The sequence below is a fragment of the Pelodiscus sinensis genome, chromosome 7, assembly GCF_049634645.1.
Source record: "Pelodiscus sinensis isolate JC-2024 chromosome 7, ASM4963464v1, whole genome shotgun sequence".
Lineage (NCBI taxonomy): Eukaryota > Metazoa > Chordata > Testudines > Trionychidae > Pelodiscus > Pelodiscus sinensis.
Window position 1 is genome coordinate 20,423,492 of NC_134717.1, and position 20,015 is coordinate 20,443,506.

The 20,015-nt window shown below is 45.0% G+C and overlaps 1 protein-coding gene across 2 annotated transcripts in view; it reads right to left on the minus strand.

Annotated features, from left to right (window-relative positions):
* Positions 1-20,015, minus strand: part of LRP1B (LDL receptor related protein 1B) — a 1,349,043-nt gene that overhangs the window by 30,801 nt on the left and 1,298,227 nt on the right. For both annotated transcript variants that reach the window (XM_075933312.1, XM_075933313.1), the window contains 2 exons: positions 12,489-12,663; positions 134-238 (listed from right to left, as the gene is read on the minus strand). In XM_075933312.1, the coding sequence (XP_075789427.1) occupies positions 134-238; positions 12,489-12,663 (280 nt within the window). The remainder of the gene's footprint in view (positions 1-133; positions 239-12,488; positions 12,664-20,015) is intronic.

Consider the following 20,015-nt stretch of genomic DNA (forward strand, 5'->3'; position numbering starts at 1 on the left):
CACCTGGAGACATAAAGATACCATTGTGAGTGACACATCATAAATACCTGAACAGAGCAGAAATGAAGATGAACAGAAACTTTATTATTTACTGCCACACAAATGTTCTACTGATACGCACAAAGATACTTACAGACAGACAGGTATGTTTGTCTCTGGGTCCAGTTGACACACTCCACCATTGTAACAGTAGCCATCACATAACTGACAGCTAGAAGCAATCTTTCCATTAGTGCAGCTGAAATAATAATAAAAAAAGGTTGTCCACATCATTATTGCTGCAAGTGAATGCAATCTACAGAAGAAAATATACATTTTATGAGAGGTAACACAACTGCTGATTAATTAGATTTCATGAAGACTGCCAAGCTTGAGGCAGTAACTTTTTAAACAGATTTTTTGTAGAACAGATCATCTTTATTCATTATAAATTCTAATACTTTTCAATCTATTTAATTAATCAAAATAAAACATTACTATAATGTATGGAATCTCTCACCAAAATCATTGTGGATGTTAATGGAGTATCTTTGCATTGCTGCAAATGTGCTTACTTATGCTATTGTCTTGGATATCAATGGAAGATGAAACAAGAATCCAGAAATATGGTAACTAGGGTGCAACTAGGTAATATATCTGGGAACTATAAAACAATAACTCCTCCTATGCAGGTCATTCTTTCTACTGTGATTAATTCCACCTGTGGAGGGTGGCCATCAGCCCCTCATTCTTTTAACCTGGTCCCAAAACCATCATACCAGGATTAAGATGAAGGGAAGATGGGAATGTCTGGCCATAAGGAACCCCACCCATTCCTCATCTTTTTTAGAAGATAAATAAATGGTGTTGGAGCTTTTTGCCTTGTGCAAAATTATTCTTAGAATTGGGGGAAGGGCTTACAAACTGTCCCATTAAAAGTGTGGGAGTCAATGGGTTTTGCTATAGCCTTGTGTTCTGTCAATCAGCTTAACCATCCCCATCCTCAGAATGACAAAGAGGGTGAATGTCTCCAAGGAAAGGAAGGTTATAATTCCTTTAAAAGGAACTGTTTCCTTGCATTATTGTCCCACAGTTATTCCCATCTCTGAGGCATTGGAGAGACACGGCTTGTAAAACCTTTAGGTGGTATATACATGTAAGCAAATAATCATATATATAGTAGCCCAGTGTCTGAGACTCTGTAACGCCGAAATGCTGGCTTTTCCCTCTGGGCGGCACTGTTGCTGAAATGCTGGCTGTTCCCTCTGGGTGGCCTGTGTTGCATGGGGAGTGCAGGGCCCAAATGGCCGCTTGCTCCCCTGTGACGGCCCGGTTGAGCGGCGCAGAAGTCAGCCGAGCACCATGGCAGGAGGGGAAAGAGGGTGGGGTGGTGATGTGCGGTGTGACAGCGGCTCCAGGCCCTGCCCCCTGGCCGTGAAAGTTACCGCTCCGCCCTCCTTCGCCTCCCGCCATGGCGCTCAGCTGACTTCTGGGCCGCTCAGCCAGGCCACCACGTGGGAGCAAGTGGTGCAAGCGACCTTTTGGGCTCCACGCTCCTCATGCAGCACGAGGAGCACGGAGCCCAAAAGGCCATTTGAGCTCCATGGTCCCCCGACTGAGAGGCAGGAGGGGAGAAGAGAAAGAGAGAGACAGAGAGAGAGGCAGGAGGCGGAGGAGAGCTGAGAGAGAGAGAGAGAGATGGAGCGAGAGACCGGAGGCTCAGGAGAGAAGACTGACATGGAAGAGAGACCTGAAAATCCCGTCTTATGATGGGCTAATTGACTAGTGACTAATAAAAGGACTGATCTTCAGTATTTCAGGTCTGAAAAAACATTCCATTCAGGGCTTAAGGAAAAACACTAATATCATGCCTACATCATATATATAGTAGCCCAGTGTCTGTGCGTCTGTAACGCTGACATACACGGCCACACCCCCTGGCCGTGTACGTCAGCGCCCCGCCCCCCTTCCCCTCGCTCCATGGCGGTTCGGGCCACACGGCCCCCAGGACATCCCCCCCGCCAGTGCTGCTTCCCTCCCCCCTTCCTCTGCCCCCCATCCACCCCTCCAGTCCCACAGCCCCCAATACCTCCCAAAGCTCTGCTTTCCACTCCCCCTTCTGACCAGCCCTGCCCCCTTCCCTTCCCTGCATGGTGCACTGTGGCGTGCTGCGCCGCTTCCAGCTGAGCGGCGCTCCTGTTGGGCCCCGGCGGGGGAGCAAGCGGCAGCAAGTGGCCCTTTGGGGTCCGCGCTCCGCACATGTGCGGAGTGCGGACCCCAAACGGCCTCTTGTCACCCCGGGCCCAGCTGACCGCCGCTCCCGCTGGGCCCGCCTGAGCGGCCATAGGGCCACTTGTCGCCGCTTGCTCCCCTGCCGGGGCCCAGCGGGAGTGCCGCTCAGCTGGGAATGGCGCAGCGTGCCACGGAGGGGGAGGAAGGGGAAGAGGGCGGGACACCATGCAGGGAGGGGAAAAGGGTGAGGCTGGCCAGAAGGGGGGGGGGGAAGCAGAGCTGGGGGGTGATCGGGGGCTGTAGGGGAGAATGGGGGGGCCTGGAGGAAGCGGGGAGGGAAGCAGCACTGGCAGGGAGGGTGTCCAGGGGGCTATGGGGCTGGCCAGCAGGAAGAGGGGGTGGGAAGCAGAGCTGGGAGGGGGCTGGACGGGAGGAGGGAGGTGGGAATCAGACCTGGCGAGTGGGGGGTGCAGCCACAGGCCGCTTGCTGTTGCTTGCTCCCCCACTGGGGCCCAGCTGAGCACCGCTCAGGTGGGCCCGGTGGGACAGGAAGAGGGCCGGGGCGATGATGTACAAGGCAAGCGGGTGTGGCTGTATACGTGACTGCCCCCCCTTCCTCCTCCCATCGTGGCGCTGAGTGGTGTACTCAGCCGAGACACCATGGAGGGAGGGGAAGGGAGTGGGGCAGTGACGTACACAGCCAGGCTCCCTTTCCCCTCTCGCTGTGGTACTGAGCTGAGTGCTGCGCCCCTCAGCCGGGCCGCCGGGGGAGCCAGCAGCACAAGGGGCTGTTTGGACTCCCCCGGGATGGGAGGAGAAGGGAGGGCGGTGATGTACACGGCCCCAACCCCAGCTGTGTATGTCACCGCCCCGCCCCCCTCCCTCGCGGCAGCCCGGCTGAGCAGGCAGCACTCAGCCAAGCACCACAGTGGGGGGGAAGGGGAAGAAGAAGGGGGGCGGAGAGAGACGGAGGGGAGAGAGAGGCAGGAGGAGGAGGAGAAGAGAAAGGGAGAGTGAGAGACAGGAGGGGGAGAAGAGAAAGAAAGAGACGGAGAGAAGCAGGAGGCGTAGGAGAGCTCTGGGGGAGAGGGGAGGCAGTAGGAAGAGAGAGACAGAGAGACAGAGAGAGAGAGCTCAGGAGAGAAGACCTGAAAATCCCGTCTCATGACAAGCTAATTGGTTTCTATATAAAACTTTAAATAACATTTTTTGTCAATCTCATTTTTTCTAATGTTTATTCACTTTCAGCTTGAGTCTGAACTGAATTCTGCGGACATATTACTTTAAAAATTCATCATGATTATTAGTGATGGTTTGTTGGGAAATAGAACCTAATAGTTGGGTTATTGTACTAACTGCTGTACATACATTAATATGTGAGAGTCCCTGATCTAAGTAGGCAAATAGTGAGTGAAAAGCAATATTGCATTTTACATAGGGGAAAAAGGTACATGATGATCAAAGCAACTTTGGCCAAGATCTTCAAGGAAATCTCTTAGGGTATGTCTACACTGCAAAGTTAATTCAAACTAACAGCCGTTAGTTCGAATTAACTTTCGTAGGCGCTAGACAGGCAAACCGCTAGTTCAAACTTAATTCGAACTAGCAGAGCGCTTAATTCGAACTAGGTAAACCTCATTCTACGAGGACTAATGCCTAGTTCGAATTAAGTAGTTCGAATTAAGGGCTGTGTAGCCACTTAATTCGAACTAGTGGGAGGCTAGCCCTTCCCAGCTTGCCCTGGTGGCCACTCGGGCACAACCAGGGAAACTCGTCTGCCCCCCTCCCAGCCCCGGAGCCCTTAAAGGTGCACGGTCTGGCTACGGTGCCCGTACCAGGTGCAAGCCTGCCAGCACCAAGCCAGCAGACCCTGCACCTGGAACGGCACAAGCCAGCCACCCACTGCCACTCAGCCCTCTGCCTCTTCCCAGGACCAGGCTGGCGGCTCCCAGGAGCCTGCCCGGGGCTGCAAGAGGCGGGCGCCCGCCTGGTCTAGTGCGGACATCGTGGACCTCATCCAGGTTTGGGGGGAGGCCTCCAACGTCCATGACCTCCGCACTAGGCACAGGAAAGTGGCTGTCTAGGGCAGGATAGCTGCCATCCTGGCCACCAAAAGCCACATGAAAACCCAGGAACAGGTTTGCATGAAAATCAAGGTGGTCCAGTGAGACCCCCAACCCTGAGCCCAGAACATAAGAACATAAGAATGGCCGTACTGGGTCAGACCAAAGGTCCATCTAGCCCTGTAGCCTCTCTGCCGACAGCGGCCCACACTAGGTACCCTGGAGGGGATGGACCAAAGACAATGACCATGCCATTTGTCTCGTGCCATCCATCTCCAGACTTCCACAAACAGAGGCCAGGGACACCATTCCTACCCCCTGGCTAATAGCACTCCATGGACCCAACCTCCATGAATTTATCTAACTTCTCTTTAAACTCTGTTATAGTTCTAGCCTTCACAGCCTCCTGTGGCAAGGAGTTCCACAGGTTGACTATTTGCTTTGTGAAGAAGAACTTTCTTTTATTAGTTTGAAACCTGCTACCCATTCATTTAATTTGGTGTCCTCTAGTCCTTCTATTATGGGAACTAATAAATAACTTTTCTTTTATAGACCTCTATCATATCCCCCCTCAGTCTCCTCTTTTCTAAGCTGAAAAGTCCCCTGTTCCAAACCCCTAATCATTGTAGTTGCCCTTTTCTGAATGCTTTCCAAGGCCAAAACATCTCTTTTGAGGTGAGGAGACCACATCCGTACACAGTACTGAAGATATGGTGTACTATAGTTTTATACTTCCTCTCCTCCTTCTTCCCCTGGCTTCCCCATTCCAGCTCCCTCCTCCCAGGTTTCCCCTGCCCCTCTCCCACCCCCTTTTCCCAGTCTCCCCAGAGGTTAATCCCTCACCCCTCCAGTTTTGTTAAATAAGGAGAGTTTCTATTTTGAACACGTGTCCTTTATTTTTTACATCAGGAAGGGGGGCTAGGGAGGGGTAAGTGGAAGGAGGTGAGGGAGAAATGGTGTATGAGCCCCCGATGGGGAGGACTGGGGTGGCTCTGTGGGCTCCTCGGGGTGGAAGCTCTCCTGCAGTCCCCCGATTGACCCCCCCCCCCGGATGGCAGCCTGCGGCAAGTGCAGCCGGGCTGATGGCCGAGTGCTGTGATGTGCTGAGTGTGGGCACTCAGGGCACTCCAAGTCAGGACTGCTTTGCTGTCCCTCATCGAGGTAGACAAGCAAGCGGGGAACCCTGAGAACTGTCTGTCTGGGATGGGGGTCAGGTCCCTTTAAGCACAGCCCTCGGCTCGCCTGAGACAGCAGCTCCACGCTCTAAGTCCTAACCTGATGCCCTGCCGGCACTGCTTCCGGCCAGCCTTAACTTCGGTTCAGGGTCCACTCAGTGTGGACATGCTAGTTCGAATTAGCAAAACGCTAATTTGAACTAGTTTTTAGGGCTAGATGCACTAGTTCGAATTAGCTTAGTTCGAATTAACTAATTCGAATTAAGTTAGTTCGAGTTAGTGCTGTAGTGTAAACATACCCTTACAGATTGTGAAGTGAACTGTCATTCCCAAGTTCCATTCCAATGCCTTAATTTAAAAAAGTTTCCTTCCTGATGGCATTCGCCAACTGCTCTAAAGCAGTGGTCTCTGATTACCAGTTTCCTCCTATAATTAGAATAGAAACTATATTTGTAACGGCTGAGAAAAGTAGATCTTTTAATAGTTTCTCCCATTATGTTCATTGTAAAATAAACTGATGAAAGTTACAAACATGCAGCAAAACTTAACTTGTTCTCTTTTTGAGATCTGACCTAGAAACCATGTGTTAAGAAATCTGACTCCTGATCAGTATTTTCAGTCCAACGATAGTAGCTGTACATTGTCCAATCTTTCATTCTCATACCTAATTGTTGATTATCAAGCTATTCCTCTGCTACTGGAATTACAATTTGATGCAGATAAATACAGTGGCTAGCAGCAATATATATACATAGTTCTCCCAATATATGAATATTCTATTTTATGAAAGTTTTTATGTGCCTGTATACTAGAAATTTGATTCTTTCTTACTGTTATTCTTATAAAACACGAAGTGGGATCCAACTGAAGACACACTGCTTTTGTACATGAATTACAGTATATTGAATATGATCACCTAATCTACCCATCTGCACACCAACAACAGTCCTTTAACAGAAAAAAACAAGTAGAATTCAATGCTGTCATATGTACACAAACGCCAACTCTATGATATTTAATGTTTTCTATTTGCATCTTCTTTTTATCTTCACAAACAATTTATTTTGGCTTCTTTTTTTGCTTTTCATGATTCCATTATTTTCTTGTATCCTTCATTCTTTCAATGCTTTCTTTCATTCTTACTTCTTTGATTGTTTTCTTCACCTCATTCCTGTCTTCTCCCTTTGGGTCTCAATTTTGCTTTTTCTTTTAATGTGTGTTAAAGCTTTGCCTTCCATTAAATAACTAGCAGTACCAATAGCCCTACTTTCTTCCAGTCTGAAGTTATTGTAACAGAAAGAAACTGAAAGGAGGCATGTCTATTAGCAGTCCCAGGTTAGCACTGTGTAGGTGGCAGCTTAGTTCCAGTGGTAATATGCACTAACAACAGGGCTTCTAAAGAAAGGCCAATTACAGAGCAACCTTCAAATTGCAAAAAAGGGTTTTAAGATGCTGGTGATTTTCATAAAGCTTTGTTCATGAATGTGAAAAGCTATTTCTTTCTTTAACCCTTTAGTTGCGGAAAAATGACTAGAGTTTATCTTCTAATGTATTCATATTTATGCTCTCTAAGGAGCATGTTGTACTTTTCTGCATTGTCAGCAGTAAGTCTATCCATTATATCTATTTTATATGGATACAAAATTAAATATACAAAGACAAAAACAAAGCAAAATTGGTAGATGTCTATATATGCTTATAATTAAAAAAGCAAAACACATTTAAAAATAATACTGGTTATTATAATTTGCTTTTTAAAAGGAGTCTATAACATATTACATAACTAGGAAGTATGGCAAGAAACCACAGTGCCTTAACCAGGAGATCGCGAATGATCTAAAAATCAAAAAGGAGTCCTACAAAAAGCAGAAACTAGGTCAAATGAGAAAGGATGAATATAAATAAATTACACAGATATGTAGAGGCAAAACTAGAAAGGTCCAGGCACAAAGTGAACTAAATCTGTATACATATACATAATAGAAGAAAGAGAAAGACCAAGGACAGGCCTTTTACTTAATGAAGAGGGGAAAACAATAAGGTTTCGTCTTCACTGCCAGTTCTTCCAACAGAAAATATGCTAATGAGAGAGTCATTAGCATAAGTCATGATCTTATTAACATATTTTCTGCCATTTCTTTTTGCTCAAGGGATTTTAGCGCAAAAAGAAGCAGTGTGGATGTCTGTTTTTTTTTGCAAAGACCCTGTTTTGTGCAAGATCCTTATGCCAGTCCTTATGCCTTGTGTGGTTTTTTTCGACAATGGAGCACGTTTTTTTCAACAACAGGGCGCTGGAGTACAGGAGCTTTCGAAAGTGTCCCATTGTTGAAAAAACTGCATCTAAACAGCGGTGTCAGTTTCAAAATGGCGCTTGTTTGAAACAGCGCCATGATGCGATTATTCAAATGAAGCATGGGATATTTAAATCTACGTCTTATTTACATCCCTCTACCGACAAAGGGGTGTAGTTTAGATGTAGACTTGAGACATTAGCTATTATCTTTGAAAAGTCATGGACTGCAGCAGAGATTCCAGAAGACTGGAAAATGGCAAATATAGTGTCATCTATGAAAAGGGAAATAATCAAAACTCAGGGAATTACAGAACAGTCATCTTAACTTTTGTACCATGAAAGATAAAGGTGCAAATAATTAAGGAATCCATTTGCAAACATTTAGAAGATAATAAGGTGGTAAGTATTACTCAGCATGAATTTGTCAAAAAAAAATCATGTGAAACCAACCTGATAGCTATCCTTGTCAGAATAATAAGCTTTGTAGATATGGAGGAAACAGAAGATGTGCTATATCTAGATTTCAATAAGGCATTTGATATAATCTTACATGACTATCTCATGAACAAACTAGGGAAATACTACCTAGATGGAGATACTATGAAGGGGTGAATAACTCATTGGATAATCATTCATAGAGAATAGTTATCAATTGTTCACCATTAAATGGAAGAGCATAATTAGTGGAATTCCACAGGGATCAGTTTTGGAACTGGTTCTATTCAATATCTTCAACAATAATTTAGATGAAGGCATAGAGAGTACACTTCATCAAGCTGAGAGGGTCTGCAAGTACTTTGGAGGATAAGATTAGAATTCAAAATGATCTAGACAAACTGGAGAAATGGTCTGAGGTAAACAGGATGAATCTCAATAAGGACAAATGCGAAATTCTCTACTTAGGAAGAAACAATCAGTTGCATACATAAAAATGGGAAAATGACTATCTAGGAAGGAGTAGTGCAAAAAGAGATTTAGGGGTCATAGTAGACCACAAGCTACATATGAGTCGTCAGTGTGATACTGTTGCAAAAAACTAAACATCATTCTGGGATGTATTAATATGAATGTTTTAAGCAAGACATTTGAAATACTACGTCTACTATACTCTGCACTAATTAGGCCTCAGCTGGAGTATTATGTCCGTTTCTGGATACCACATTTCAGGAAAGATGTGAAGAAATTGGAGAATGTCTAGAGAAGTGCAATAAAGTGATTAAAAGTCTAGAAAACATGACCTATGGGGGAAGATTGAAAGAATGGTGATTGTATACACTGGAAAAGAAAAGACTGAGAGGGGATATAATAACAGCTTTCAAGTACCTAAAAGGTTGTTACAAAGAGGGAAAAAAATTATTCTCCTTAACCTCTAATGATAGGACAAGGAGCACAAGGCTTAAATTGCAGTAAGGAGGGTTTAGGTTGGACATTTGGGGCTCGTCTAGACTACACGGAAGATTCAAAAGAGGATATGCAAATTCCGTGGGAATTTACAAACCTTCTTCCGATCTCTCTTTTGAAAGCAGCGCTTTCGAAAGTGAAAGTAGTTTAGATGCGGCTTTTTTGGTGAACCCCCCTATAGTGGGGGTGGACTGGACACACACTGACCTGGAGGCAGAGGAATCCCTCCGGGAGCCATTTTGGGCGCAGCCTACCCCCTCCTGATCATCTGACCGCAAGTCAGTGGGCGGGGCTAGGACTATAAGTAGCCAGACTGAGGGCTCAGACTGGACCGAGCCTTTGGAAGAGCCAGAGGCCGGCCCAGAGGTCCCTGCCTGGGAGGCCAAGACCTGGCTCGGGCCTCCAACTGCCTCTGAGGCTCACGCCGAACTCCCTGCATGGGAAGCAGAGACCTGGCTGGACCCTCCCATAGGCCTTCCCTCAGATCCAAAGGAACCAGAGACCAGCCCTGTTCTCCCTGTTGGGGAGACTGGGATGTGGCCCAGGCCTCCAAGGGTGATTGACCCTGAAGACCTGCCTGAACCCTGTCACCCGCCTGTACCATGGGACTTGGAGGACCCGCTGACCTTGCAGACCAACTGGACCCCAAGGACCAGCCTGGACACCCCTGCTTTCTGTGGCCCACCTACCAGTTAGAGTCCCAGGACTTGCAATCAGTGGAGGCTTGGATTGGGCCACCGAGACCCTGCTGGGATGACACTGCCCTTGATTCCCCAAGTGACCTGCTACAGACTCAGGTACCTGCTGAGGGGGAGATGGGAAGTGGCCCAGGGGGGTAGCATGGACTGGTAAAAGCCCTGGGCCGGTGCGTTGCGGGCTGGAGCCCCCGCTGAGCCAGCAGCAGCTGCACAGCTGCATCCAGGGCCCTGGGCCGGGGTGCAGTGGAGTGGGTGGGCCTGCGCTCCCCTTGCCACCCACCTGTCGGGTGGCAGTCTCCCCCTCACCACCACTGCAGGTGACCAGCCAGCCTCCCTCCTGAACAAGAAGACCCCAACCTGTATTGTGTTTGTAGCCACACCCTGAACGAAGGCCTGGCCCACTCCCTGCTCGTACTGCTACTGTGTTTGTTTGCGGCCCAGCCTTGGACCAGGCCTGGGCCTCTTAAACTGTGGATTGTTTTTTTGTTGCTGCCCCACCATGAACCAGGGCCAATGTCTTCCTAATTAAGGGTGACTGCCCCACCTGAGACAGGCCAGAGGCCTCTGAACTGGTAAACTGTGAGAGTTTGCTGCCCGCCTGGGACCAGGCCTGGGCCTCTTAAAGCTGTAGGACTATTACTGCTGCCCTGCCCTGTACCAGGGTTAGGACATCTTTAGTTAAGGACTTTATTGCCCATGCCTAAAACAGGGCAAGGTTTCTCGAACTTGTGCGCTGCTGGCGTTTATTGCCCCGTCCTGCCCAAGGGCCAGGGTGCACGGGACTTATAGACTGCTTGGATTGCAGCTGCCCTTCCTGAACCAGGGCTAGGGCCCTACTAATTGAGGAATTTGTTGCCCGCCTAAAGCAAGGCCTGGGCTTCTGGACCTATACCAAGGGGGTTGTTTGCTCGCTGCCCTGCCCTGACGGCCAAGGTCTCCTAACTGTTTTTGTTTGTTGCTGGCTCTACCAGGGCCTTGGGACAGCCTCAGACTCTTTTTTGTGGCCCTGACCAGAAGCAAGGCTGGGTCCTTGAACTGTTTGTCTCTCGTCCTAACCTGACCGAAGGCCGGGAACTGGACTAAGGGGACTATTGACTTGGTGACTATTTTAAGCGGGTGCGTAGTGGGGTGGACTGGCCGCCCACTGACCTAGATGTAGAGGAACCCCTCCAGGAGGCCTACCAGCTTACACCACCCCCTTGTGGAAAAGCCACTTTCCCGAAAAAATGAGGTTTACTCTGCTTTTTGACAATGGAGGGATTAGCTGAAAAAGCCACGTCTAAACTACTTTCACTTTTGAAAGCTCTGGCTCTGAAAGTGAGATCAGAAGAAGATATGCAAATTCCTGTGGAATCTGAATATCCTCTTTCGAATCTTCTCCGTAGTCTAGACATAGTCTAGAAAAAGCTTGATGTCAGGGTGCTTAAGCACTGGTATAAATGACCTAAGGAAGTTGTATAACCTCATTCACTGTTACCTGGAAAGATAATGGAGCAAATAATCAAACAATCAACGTGTAAGTACTGAGGAGATAATAAAGTGATGAGTATTGTCACAAATAAATTATGTCAGACCAACCTAATTTCCTTCTTTGATGTGTTACAAGTCTTATGGATGGGAGAAGAAAGAGATGCGATATATATATATAAACTTTACTAAGTCTTTTGGTACTGTCTCACATGAATGTCTCATAAATAAATTTGAGAAAAATAGCCTAGACAACATTGCTGTGAAGTGGGTGCATAACTGATTGGAAACCAGTACTCAGAGAATAATCATCAATTGTTCACAAGTAATCCCGAAAGACATATAGGGTATGTCCAGATTACATGCCTCTGCCAACAGAGGCATGTAAAATAGGCTACCCGACATACTCAATGAAACCAGGATTTAAATACCCCCAGCTTCATTAAAATAAAAGTGGCCGCCGTGCTGTGCCGGCTCAGTGCACGAGTCAAGACGCGGATCGGTCGACAAAGGAAGCCTTTGTCGACTGCTCCTGTAAACCTTGTTTCACGAGGCACAACGGAGCAGGATGGAGCACCACAATATTTTTATTTCCATTTTTTGTGAACAACATATATACTTTTCAATATTTGTTTTCCTTGTATGAATAATGTGGTTGTCCCAAACCTGTGACAGTAAAAAACTTTATGGTATCCCACACCATCACATATTTTCTACTTATTATAACCTAAACAAAGACTTTTATGCAGTGTAAGAAATTGTCAGTCTTTATTTCCAAAAATGTTTAGAATAATATATAAGCTCAGCTACCGTGGCACAATCATGTTTTATACTTACTAAGAATGTGAGAGAAAAATGTAGTTTTTCATTTTGGTTGAAGTTATGTTCTCCTTGAAGTTGTACACATTATCATTTAGTCCCACCTGTCATATTCAGAGCTTGGATTCTCAAATTCCATCAAAACCAAAGGCTTCTGCCTGGTTATTTGTGAGCTAATAATGATACCCATGTTTACACCATCTTTTAACTCACCATTTTAACTTTTTTAACTCACTCACCATTCATGTGATACCACTTTGTTGTACAATATAAAACATAATGATTTGCTGATTATTGCATTTGAATGATCAGTTGATCTATGTATATAATAGATCAATTTAGATCTTACAGAAACACTTACTTGCATATTATATCATCACTGTCCTTGTTAATTATACAGTGCCCGCCATGGCATCTTACACACTTGTCCACTTCACATTTTGGACCCTCATATTGTACAGGACAGACACATTCTACACTTCCATCATCAGCAATGGTACAAGATTCAGAATTCACACAATAATGGTGGCATACATCTGTAAAGAATGTGTAAGTAAAACATAAAAAGGTAATGATGAAAATTATTTTAAAAAAGTAATGCAATTTTTATTTTAAAAAGCAAAAACAAAAAAGAAATGAGCAAGTTCACTCATTGAAAAATATAATAAGATTCAAAATATGTAAACATTACTATAAATTTCCAGTAATTTACTCATTAGCCTAAAATATATTTAGGCAGATAATAGAGGATTCCTTCTAGAAGCCTAGCAAATTATGCTATTTTTCTACCAACTTCAAAAAGAGAAATGAAAGCTAAGCCATGTTAACTTCAGTAATTCAATTAAAGAGACACAGTAGAAACTGTAAAGTTTGTATTAATTATTAAAATTTATATAATAAAATATATGTAATAATGTAATTCTAGCAGTTACTTCTAGAGACAGAGTTCTTGATCCTGCAAATATTTGAGCACATGCTTAACTTCATGCATTTTGAGTGACACCATTGTTTTGTAGGTTATAATTAGTTGACTGTTTAAGTATCTGCAATACTGTAACCATAAAGGGGAATAGCTCCCTATGTCCTGTTATTAATATATGAAATCTCCTAGAGTTCCTCCCATTTCCCAATATTCTTTTAAAAGGAGCAAGTAATATGAAATAGACCTTTAATACTTGCTTACAGAGAATTTGCTTTTTTAATGTTAACATTGATTTCTATTTCTGTATCAGTCAAATGGATCCTGGAATTTTCTCTCAATTCTTAAAAGGATAATCTGTATTTTTAATATTTTTAAATAGCTTTTCCATCCATGGCTAGTCAACATTAGTGCATTTATTGGTGGTCACGACATACAGTATAAATTGAATTAATAAATTTAATGTAGAATGGAACCCTTTGTCTTCTTACAGATAGAATGGAGAACAAATTACTCAAAATGATAAGGGCTCATTGTTCCTGGATTTGATAATTAACATATTTTTCCAGTGCAGCTCCTCCATTTCTAGGTATATCGTGACCGGATAAATGGCTTAGGAAAGCACTTTAAAAGAGGTAATTGTTAAAGGAAGAAATGAGGGCACTTGAGGACTCCTATAATTGGTATGGCAGGGAGCCAATCCCTCCATTCTTATAGCCCATCTTAACTTTCCTACGAGGGGGTAGATGGTAAAGTTCCAGCATTGGATTTTGTAAAGGGACCTGGATGGGAAAAGAAGGAGAGCTGATGGAAGCACCCTAGGTATGGTAAAGTCCTAACAATGGCTTTCTGGAGGTACCTGGATGGAAAAAGATCCCCTTAATAAATTTGCTGGAGGAACTTGAATGGAAAAAGAGGGGCAGCTAGTAAAATCTCTCCTTGGTTAATTATGCAATAAACAAGGGCTTATCTGCATTGTATACTTGTGTCTGCCATGTAATTCCTGACATCTAATAATTAGGTTGTGGACCAATTAAACTCATACCAACTGTATCTTGTCCTTCTTTCAGTATAGTGAGACAACATATTTTCTCACCAAATAGTCATTGAGCCAATAAAGGTGACAGTATTTTATATTTGTTTTTGCTAAGTAATGAGGATGATATATAGATGAGCTGGTTGAAGAAAATAACTTTAGACTGAATAATCACGAGCTGATTCACTTTAAACTAAATTGGAAAATAATCAAAAACAGATTGGTAATAGGGTTTTTTTTTTACTTCAATAGGGCTGTCGTGGGGTATGCACACCTCTTCCCTTGGGGGGGAGGAAGGTACACAGGGGTGTGGACACTGCCTAGTCAGCTGCTGGGTGATCAGCAATCTCTGTTAGTCTATGAAAAACTACCTCAGCCTAGGGTACTACTGCTTAATGACTAAAGTCAATGAGGGGTAGCCTTTGGTTCAGGACAGCATAGCCTAATGGCCAGAGTCAATGAGGGTTGGGTACAATGGCCCTGGTAGGGCAACCTGGGCCCACCCTACCCAACTGGGTCCTGACCCAGGGCACTGCAAGTGGCAGAGCATTTTACCACTCACTCAGCAGGGAACCCGGCTGAAATACGCCAACATTACCTGGTTGGGAGATAACACCCTGACACCCTATCTGGGTCATTTTCTACCAGCACTGGTGTAAATCCATTCCAGTTGGTCGCTGGATCTTCCCCTGCAACTGCATCTCCCTGGGGCGTCTCCAGTGATGGTAGCTTGCAGTGGTCACCTGGGTCACTGAATTCCACCATCTGAGTCTCTGGGTGGTGCAGCTCTAGAGCTCCTTCTTGAGGTCCTTCTCCTCCGGTGGCTAGTCCAGAATGAGCTGGGGAGCTCTCTTTTATATTGTTCCAGTATTTGGAGCATGCCCAGTCTGGGTGGAGGGGTGGGACTTCATCTGCCCATAGGGTTTTAACTTCACCTGGTTTAGTGTGGGGTTTGCACACCCCATCACACTCCCTCTTCCTTAAGAGGGAACCTCTTCTCTCCTCATTCTCTCTCCTTCTCTTCTTCACCCAACCTAGAAAAGAAGTCTGCATTCATGTGGGCCTTGAATGGCTGATGGAAAATGCAGAAATCATAAAGTTGTAGGGAGAGATCCCTCATGACCTAGGGATTGGTCTCTGGGATTGTGGCACCCCTGTAGGGGTGCATGATCTGTCATCGGCTTAAATGTCATTCCTAGCAGGTAATGACACAAGGCATCACTAGCCTATTTTACTTCTAGGGCCTCTTTCTTGATTGTAGAATACTTTGTTTTCCTAGGGAATAACTTCTGGTTCAGGAATAAAACTGGGTGTTCTTCCTCTTCCACTTCTTGGGAGAGGACTGCCTTGAACCCTACCCTTGAGGCTTCAGTTTGGAGTATGAACACCTTTGAAAAATAAGAGTGTAGTAAGACTGGTTCTTGTGCTAATCGCCTCTTTAGGTTCTGGACCCTTTCACATTGGTCCATCCATTTCACCTGGCAGAGTTGGGAGTTCTTCGCTAAAACCATAACCGGGGCAGCAATCATCACCAAGCCTGAAGTGAATCTCCTGTAGAAGCCAGACAGACCCAAAATCTGGCATACTTGTCTGTTTGTTCTTGGCGTTGGTGTTTCTGCTAATGCTTGTACTTTTCCAGCCATTGGTTGTAATTTCCCACCTCCCACTTTATATCCAAGGTACATAACCTCTTCCTTTCCAAAGTAGCACATTGCCAAGTTTGCCATATGGCCTGTTTCTCATAGGACCTGGAAAGCTTCCTTGAGGTGATGCAAGTGGTCTTTCCATGTATTACTGTAGAGGACGATGTCGTGTATATAGGTGGCTGTGTACTGGTCATATAATTGCAAGAGTTTATTCATCAATCTTTGGAAGGTGACTGCACTCCCACATAGTCCAAATGGCATTGCAATGAACTGATAGAGATGAAATGATGTGGGGAAGGCAGTCTTCACCTGTAGGTTAAGTGTGAGGGGCATTGCCAGTACCCTTTTGTCAAGTCACTGGTGAATAAGTACTTGGCTCCTCCTTCTTTTGCTCTACTCTGCACTGATTAGGCCTCATTTGGAGTATTGTGTCCTGTTTTGAACACATTTTAAGAAAGATGTGGAAAAATTGGATAAGGTTCAGAGGAGAGCAACAAAAATTATTAAAGGCCTAGAAAACATGAGCTATGAAGGAAGACTAAAAGAACTGGGCCTGCGTAGTTTAGAAAAGAGAAGACTGAAGGGAACATGATAGCAGTTTTCACATATCTAAAAGAGTGTTAGAAGGACGAAGAAGAAAGTTCATTTCCTTCCCATCTGGTGATAGGAGAAGAAGCAATGGACTTAAATTGCAGGAAGGGATGTTTAGGCTGGACATTAGGAAAAATGTCCTAATTGTCAGGGTGGCTAAACACTGGAATAAATTGCCTAGGGGGGTTATGGAATCTCCATCACTGGAGATATTTAAGAGCAGGTTGGATAGATCTCTATCAAGGATGATCTAGCAGTGGCTCCCCTGCAGAGCCATAGCACACTGCCAGGCCATGCCCCCATCTTTTGATTAGCGCCATCCACTGGGATTCCCCATAAGGGAAATTCTTTCCTGCCTCCTTCTACATGCAGCAGTAGGATGCATGGGACAGGAGGCATCCAGGTGTGCTGAGGCTGGAGCCAGGGCCATGGCGTGACTGTCCCTGCTGGGGCAACCTCACTGTGGCCCTGATTCCAGCTCCAGCAGCTGTCATGCAGTCCAGCTGGTGGGGCTGCATGGAGAGTGGCTGCAGCAGTGGAGGGAGGGGGGTAGCTGAGGCTGTGTGGTAGCCGGGGATTGCTCCTGTTTTGGCAGCCAAGGCCTGCTGTGTGATGGGGGCCTGCCACATGGTGGTTAGCTGGGACCTCCCACAGCCACATGGCAGGGGTGCTGGGACCTGCCACGATTACGTGGCAGGTGGCTGGGATGTGCTCCACCCAGAGGGCAGCTGGGGCTGAATAACATAATATGGGTGGATACAGGGAGTCAGGGTTTGAGTGTATATGGTCCTGAGGCTGGGGTTCATATTTTGGCAAACCAGAAACATTTTGTTTGCATATTTACAAATTCATTATTTGCATAAAATAGTGAATATGCAAATTATTGCTGATTTGCCAAAAGTTTGTGAATGAGTTTGCGGGTCCCCAGTATAAAAAAAGGTTGGGAACCACTGATCTAGATGGTGCTTGGTCCTGCCATGATGACAGAGGACTGGGCTTGATGATCCCTAGAGGTCCCTTCTAGTTCTAGTGTTCTATGATTCTAGACATTCCAACAGTTCTTCGACTCTGGGCATCGGATAGGCATTGAACCGGGATGTAGCATTGACTTTCTGGAAATAAATTAAAAACCAGATAACATCATTGGGCTTCGGCACCAGGATGAGAAGACTCCTCCATTCACTCCTCAATTCTTCAATTACATCCATTTTAAGCTCCTGTAGGATGGCATCTCACCTCTACCTCGGCAGAGGCCAGTATAAGTCTCTCACCTTCTGTCCTGGTTCCGTTGCGATGTTGTGGTATATCAGATCTGTCCGTCCTGGGTGTGCGAATAAGACATCTTGAAAGGTTCTTAAGAGATGATGTATTTGGTTCTTTTGCAATGGGCTGAGGCCTTCACCTAACTCTGCTGGTTTGGGGTCAAAGGGTTTACCCACTAAAGGTCCTATTCAGATTCTGGAGCAATAATCATGTCCTCGCATGTCCTCCAGGCTTTCAGTAGGTTGTACTTCCTTCCTGTGACCTGGCAGCCTAGCTTCATGGTTTACTGGTCCCATGTGACATACACGTTCAAAGGGACCCTGCCACTTAGCTAGAAGCTTTGACTTGGCTGAGGGTAACGGTAGCAATACCTGGTCTCTTGGTTCAAAGCTGCAGACTGCAGTCCCCCACTGGCCCCATGCTCGCTGCAGTGCTTTCGCCTTTGAAGTGTAGCAACAGCTCTGGGGCTGTTGTTACACTTCAAAGGCAGAAGTGGCCTTGTTAACTAATTGAATAGTCAATGCAAAGTGCATCAAAAATTTTACATCCCTAGTATGTACACCTCATTCCTTGGGTGGATGGAACCCAGGGGTGTGGACACAATCTAGTAAGCTGCCGGGTCATTAGTCTATGAAAAACCCTTGGTCTATGGTCTACTGCCGAATGGCTAAAGTCAATGAGGCATAGCCCTTGGTTCAGGGCAGCATGGCCTAATGGCTAGAATCAATGAGGGCTTGCCTTACTCCAGTGTTTCTCAACCAGTGGTAAGAGTAGGGGTACTTGAGAGAAGTCTGGGGGGTAGGATGTCAACACAGCTGAAATGTGGAGAAAACTGAATTTTTGTTTTAAGTTTTACAGCGCTTTATTATTTTTGTACTTTTTACACCAAAAATTTAATTGCCTGCCCAGCTACAATTACGTTGTTTAAGCTAATGCATTACAGAAAGTGGTAGAAAAAAAATTGTGTGTTTGAAAACTGTAGGCACTAGGGATCCTTATGTAGATAGATTTTAAAGGGGTACTTTATAAAAAAAAGTTTGAGAAACACTGCCCTACTCCAGCGGGTCCCAACCCAGGGCTCCATGAGTATAGAGTATTCTACCACTCGCTCAGTGGGGAATCCAACCAAAGCACACTGAGATCACCTAGGTGGGAGATATCACTCCAGCCCCCTCTCTAGGTCACTTCCTACCAGCATTGCTGCAGATCCATTCCAGGTGGTCTCTGGATCTGCTAGTTGCCCTGCAACTGCATCTCCCTGGGGCTCCTCCAGTGCTAGAAGCTCACGGCAGTCACGTGGGTCCACTGTCTGAATCTCCGGCTGGTACAGCTCTGGAGCTCCTGTCAGAGGTCCTTCTCCAGTGGCCAGTTCAGAATGAGCTGAGCAGCTCTCTTTTACATTGCTCCAGCATTTGGAACATTCACAATCTGGGTGGAAGGGTGGGAATTCCTCCGCCCACAGGTTTTTAACCCTACCTGGTTCAGTGCAGGGTTTGCAAACCCCATCACAGGACTAATTGAGAAATTAAGAGAACTAGTTAGTGTAGTCAACTGACTTTAAGGGTTCAGGTACTTTAGGAAAAAGTCATTAAATTTACTTAAGCAAAAGTGCAAAATCTGTCTGGAATTTGCATCCCAAGTAAGAGGGAAAAGCTTGGAGGAAGGTCTCCAGACCCAAATGGATGCTGAACCTTCTCAGAAATATTATTAACAAGCATAGAGCTAATAAGGAATGGAAAGAGGTACTGATCAACAAAGAAAGCTAAGTCTTGAAGTTCAGAAAATATAGGAATAGAATGGGAATTGCCAAAAGTTAAGCTGAGTTAGACCTTGCAAGAAAAACTAAAATAAAGAGAAATGGTTTTGTAATCATATAAACCAAAAGAGAACAAGGAAAGAAATAGAACTCTTACAACATGAAGATTAAAGATAATCTAGACATGACCCAACAACTAAATTAACACTTTGTCTCAGTTTATAATAAGGATGATAATGTAGAACATGGAGCATAGACTGAATGGCTAATGCGAATGAATGAACTGTAATGGAAATTACTGCATCCGAGGTAAGAGCAAAACTCAAAGAGCTTAATATGCTGAAATTGGTGGTGATGAGGTGCAGACTGAGTAATTTCCAAATCCGTATACTGATAGAATCATTGCATGAAATTGCAAATCTGGTAGCAAGGATTTTTAATAAATTTATCAAATTGGGGATAGTACCATACAACTGGTCAATAGCATTCGCAGTACTTATATTTGAAAAAGGGGGAAAAGTGGTACAGGCAACTACAAACCTATTTTTGTGACTACAATCTTATCATTAGGCATTACAGCAAATTTTGAGGGAAAGAAAAGTTAAGGACATGGAAATAAATGAAAAATGAAATGTAACTTAGAATTACTAAAGGTAGAACTAAAGGCAAGCCTAAAC